The sequence below is a fragment of the Uloborus diversus genome, chromosome 2 (genome assembly GCF_026930045.1).
Source record: "Uloborus diversus isolate 005 chromosome 2, Udiv.v.3.1, whole genome shotgun sequence".
NCBI classification, from domain to species: Eukaryota; Metazoa; Arthropoda; class Arachnida; order Araneae; family Uloboridae; genus Uloborus; species Uloborus diversus.
This window is the reverse complement of record NC_072732.1, coordinates 91,798,234-91,801,469: the sequence shown is the minus strand read 5'-3', so window position 1 is coordinate 91,801,469 and position 3,236 is coordinate 91,798,234. Positions and strand designations below refer to the sequence as shown.

The 3,236-nt window shown below is 38.2% G+C and overlaps 2 protein-coding genes across 2 annotated transcripts; both read left to right on the top strand.

Annotated features, from left to right (window-relative positions):
* The first annotated feature begins 294 nt into the window (after positions 1–294).
* Positions 295–1,320, top strand: LOC129216420 (uncharacterized). The gene has a single exon (XM_054850635.1). The coding sequence runs from the start codon at positions 295–297 to the stop codon at positions 1,318–1,320; it is 1,026 nt and encodes a 341-aa protein (XP_054706610.1).
* A 746-nt stretch (positions 1,321–2,066) lies between these two features.
* On the top strand, positions 2,067–3,002 carry LOC129216419 (uncharacterized). Its single transcript, XM_054850634.1, has one exon. The coding sequence runs from the start codon at positions 2,067–2,069 to the stop codon at positions 3,000–3,002; it is 936 nt and encodes a 311-aa protein (XP_054706609.1).
* The last annotated feature ends 234 nt before the right edge of the window (positions 3,003–3,236 follow it).

Sequence of the window (3,236 nt, the reverse complement as noted above, 5' to 3'; positions counted from 1 at the left end):
GTCGCGTTTGTCCTCGAGTAGAAGTCAAAATAAATTGGATTGTACGAAATTTAAAATTGAAGCTTTTGAGATTGACGAAATTACTCATGCTACTTTAGAATCACCCCCGCAGAGGTACATGAGGAGCTGAAATCTAAGGGGATATTGTTAGCCTACGTTTGTGATAATGCTATACGGGGTAAAGGCATTTCTTTGCTCATAGGTGCTGACAATTATTGGAAAATTGTTACGGGGAAAATTGAACGCTTGAATTCCGCTTTGTTAGCAACTGAAACAAAGCTAGGTTGGTTTTTAATGGAAAAGTTAAAAGAAGATAAGACTGATTTTGAATTAGGAAATAAAACTTTTGGCGCGTTTTCTATTTCAGCTCTGTTTGTCCACTCTCCTAACATAGAAAACTTATGGAGATTGGATGCTTTGGGAATTCGTGACCCTACAGACTGTAAAAATCTAGAGCAAGATGCGTTAGATACTTTTGAGAAAACTGTTCGAATTAATGATGAAGGGCGCTATGAAATCAGGCTTCCTCGACTTGAAGGGTTCGAAGATTTAGACAGTAATCTAGAAACAGCAAAACAAAAATGTAGGTCTACTACAAAAAAATTGCTTCGGGAAAACAAGTATTTTGAGTACGATGCAGTATTCAAGGAATGGTTAGAAGAACAAATCATTGAAGCAGTACCTTTAAGGAAAATAGATAAACCAGCTCATTATTTACCTCGCAGAGGTGTTTACAAAGAACATTCGACTACGAAAGTATTTCCAGTGTTTGATGCCAGTTGTAAAACTAAACAAATGCGGTCTATTAATGACTTTCTGCTAAAAGGTCCAAATCTCTTGGAACAAATCCCTCCTCTTTTAAATAATTTTTGTAAAGATATAATAGGCGTAACTTCGGATATCAAGAAAGCATTTTTACAGATCTCTGTTGCCAATGAAGATCGTGATTTCCTACGTTTCTTATGGTGGGAAAATATTGATGAACGAGAATTCCGAACATTTCGTCATAATCGTCTGGTTTTCGGATTAAATTGCAGTCCGTTTCTTCTCTCGTCAGTTTTAAACCACCTCATTGCAACTTATTCCTCTCAATTTCCGGAGACTTGCACCATTTTAAGAAATGCGTTCTATGTGGACAATTGTGTTACATACGTTCCAGACGAGAAAAAACTGAATCAGTTTATTCATGAATCAACTTATTTGATGAATGTGGGCTGTTTTGACCTAAGAGGGTGGGAGTATACCACTCAAAAGTTTGAAGAAAAATCTGAACCTATCTCAGTACTTGGATTGCTCTGGGACAAACATGAAGATGTTTGATTTTGTCAGATAAAGAACTTGGATTTGAATTCCTTAGAAATTACTCGTAGAAATATATTGTCGATTGTTCACAAGATTTTTGATGTAATAGGTATTTTGTGCCCAACTACGTTGATTCCAAAGCTTATACTTCAAAAAAGCTGGAGTTTAAAACTGGGGTGAACCACTACCAGAAGAGTTAAATATCAAATTTAAAGCATGGACCAAAGATTTACATTTGCTTTCGGAAGTTCGAGTTCCAAGATACATTAATACATTTGAATCGGCTGAACTTTCTTTACATACATTTTGTGGTGGAAGTAAAAGTGCATATAGTGCAGTAGTATTTCTTAGGTCAGGTCAATGTGGTAACGTTCACGTGCAATTAGTACAGGCGAAAAGTCGTGTTGCTCCATTACGTAAAACTACCATTCCAAGAATGGAGTTGCTGGGATGTTGTATTGGGACTCGTTTGGCCTTTTCTACCCTACAAGCACTCAACATTCCAAATCTTCAAAGCTACTTTTGGACTGATTCGTCTACAGCTTTAACGTGGATTAAGAAAAATGAACCATGGGGAGTTTTTGTTGAAAATCGAGTTAAAGAAATTCGAAAACTAGTTCCTGAGGGTGTATGAAGACTGGTTCCTAGCGCTTTGAACGCCGCTGATTTGCCCTCACGAGGGTGCTCAGTTAAAACGCTGATCAAATCCGACTGGTGTTTGGGGTCCAGATTGGCTGAAAAAGAACATTGAGGACTGGCCGGACATGAAACTAGAGCTAAATGAGGAAGAAATATCGCGTGAGAGAAGGAAACACGTTGTTCAGGCTGTTACCAGCACTTCTCAAGAACGATGGTATTTAAGATATTTTTCCAAGTATTTTCTGATCGTTAGAATGATATCTTGGATGATTAGGTTTGTTATCAATTGTAAAGCACTGAAAACTAAATTGAAAGGGGAACTGACAGTTAATGAAATCGATGTGGCGGAAAAGAAATTGTGGAAAATCGTCCAAGAGGAAACATTTGTTAAGAATGTTAAACTTAAAAACCTCTGCACTTTTGTTGATCAAGACGGCTTGATAAGGCTAAAAACCAAGGTAATAAGAAGGGAGGATGATGAATATTTTCGATGCCCTATCTTGTTGCCCTCTGACCACAAGTTAGTTGAATATTTAATTATTGATTATCACCAACGGTTTTCTCATGTTGGTGTACAATTTGTGCTCTGTAATATTCGACAGAAATTTTGGATTTTGCGAGGTAAGAAAACAGTGCATCGGGTGTTAAACAAGTGCATTCGATGTAAACGGTACAAAATACAACATCCGGAAACTGTACCATCTCCCCTTCCAGAGGATCGAATAAGAGAAGCCTTGGTCTTTGAAGTAACTGGTATCGATGTAGCGGGCCCCCTTTACTCAAAGAAAGGGAAAAAAGTATGGATTTTGCTATTTACCTGCGCTGTTTATCGTGCGGTCCATCTTGAGCTTATCGATAGTATGTCAACAGACGTATTCCTGCTCGGTCTCCAAAGATTCATTGCTAGAAGGGTACGGCCGAAAGTTATATATACAGACAACGGGACTAATTTTGTTGGTGCGGATAATCTCTTGAAATCCGTAGATTGGAGACAGATTGAATGCGATTCTTCAGTTTCGAGAATTCAGTGGAAATTCAATCCCCCAACTGCATGTTGGTAGGGTGGATGGTGGGAGAGATTAGTACAAATGGTCAAAAAATTGTTGAGAAATATTTTAGGAAAGAGTTGCGTATCTTACGAGGAATTGTTCACAATTTTATGTGATGTCGAGTCCGTGATCAACGGAAGACCGTTAACTTGTGTGTCCGAAGATCCGAATGATCTTGTCCCTCTCACACCGTCGATGTTTTTACAAGACATATCGCAAGTTGGAGTTCCAGACCTTGGATCATCT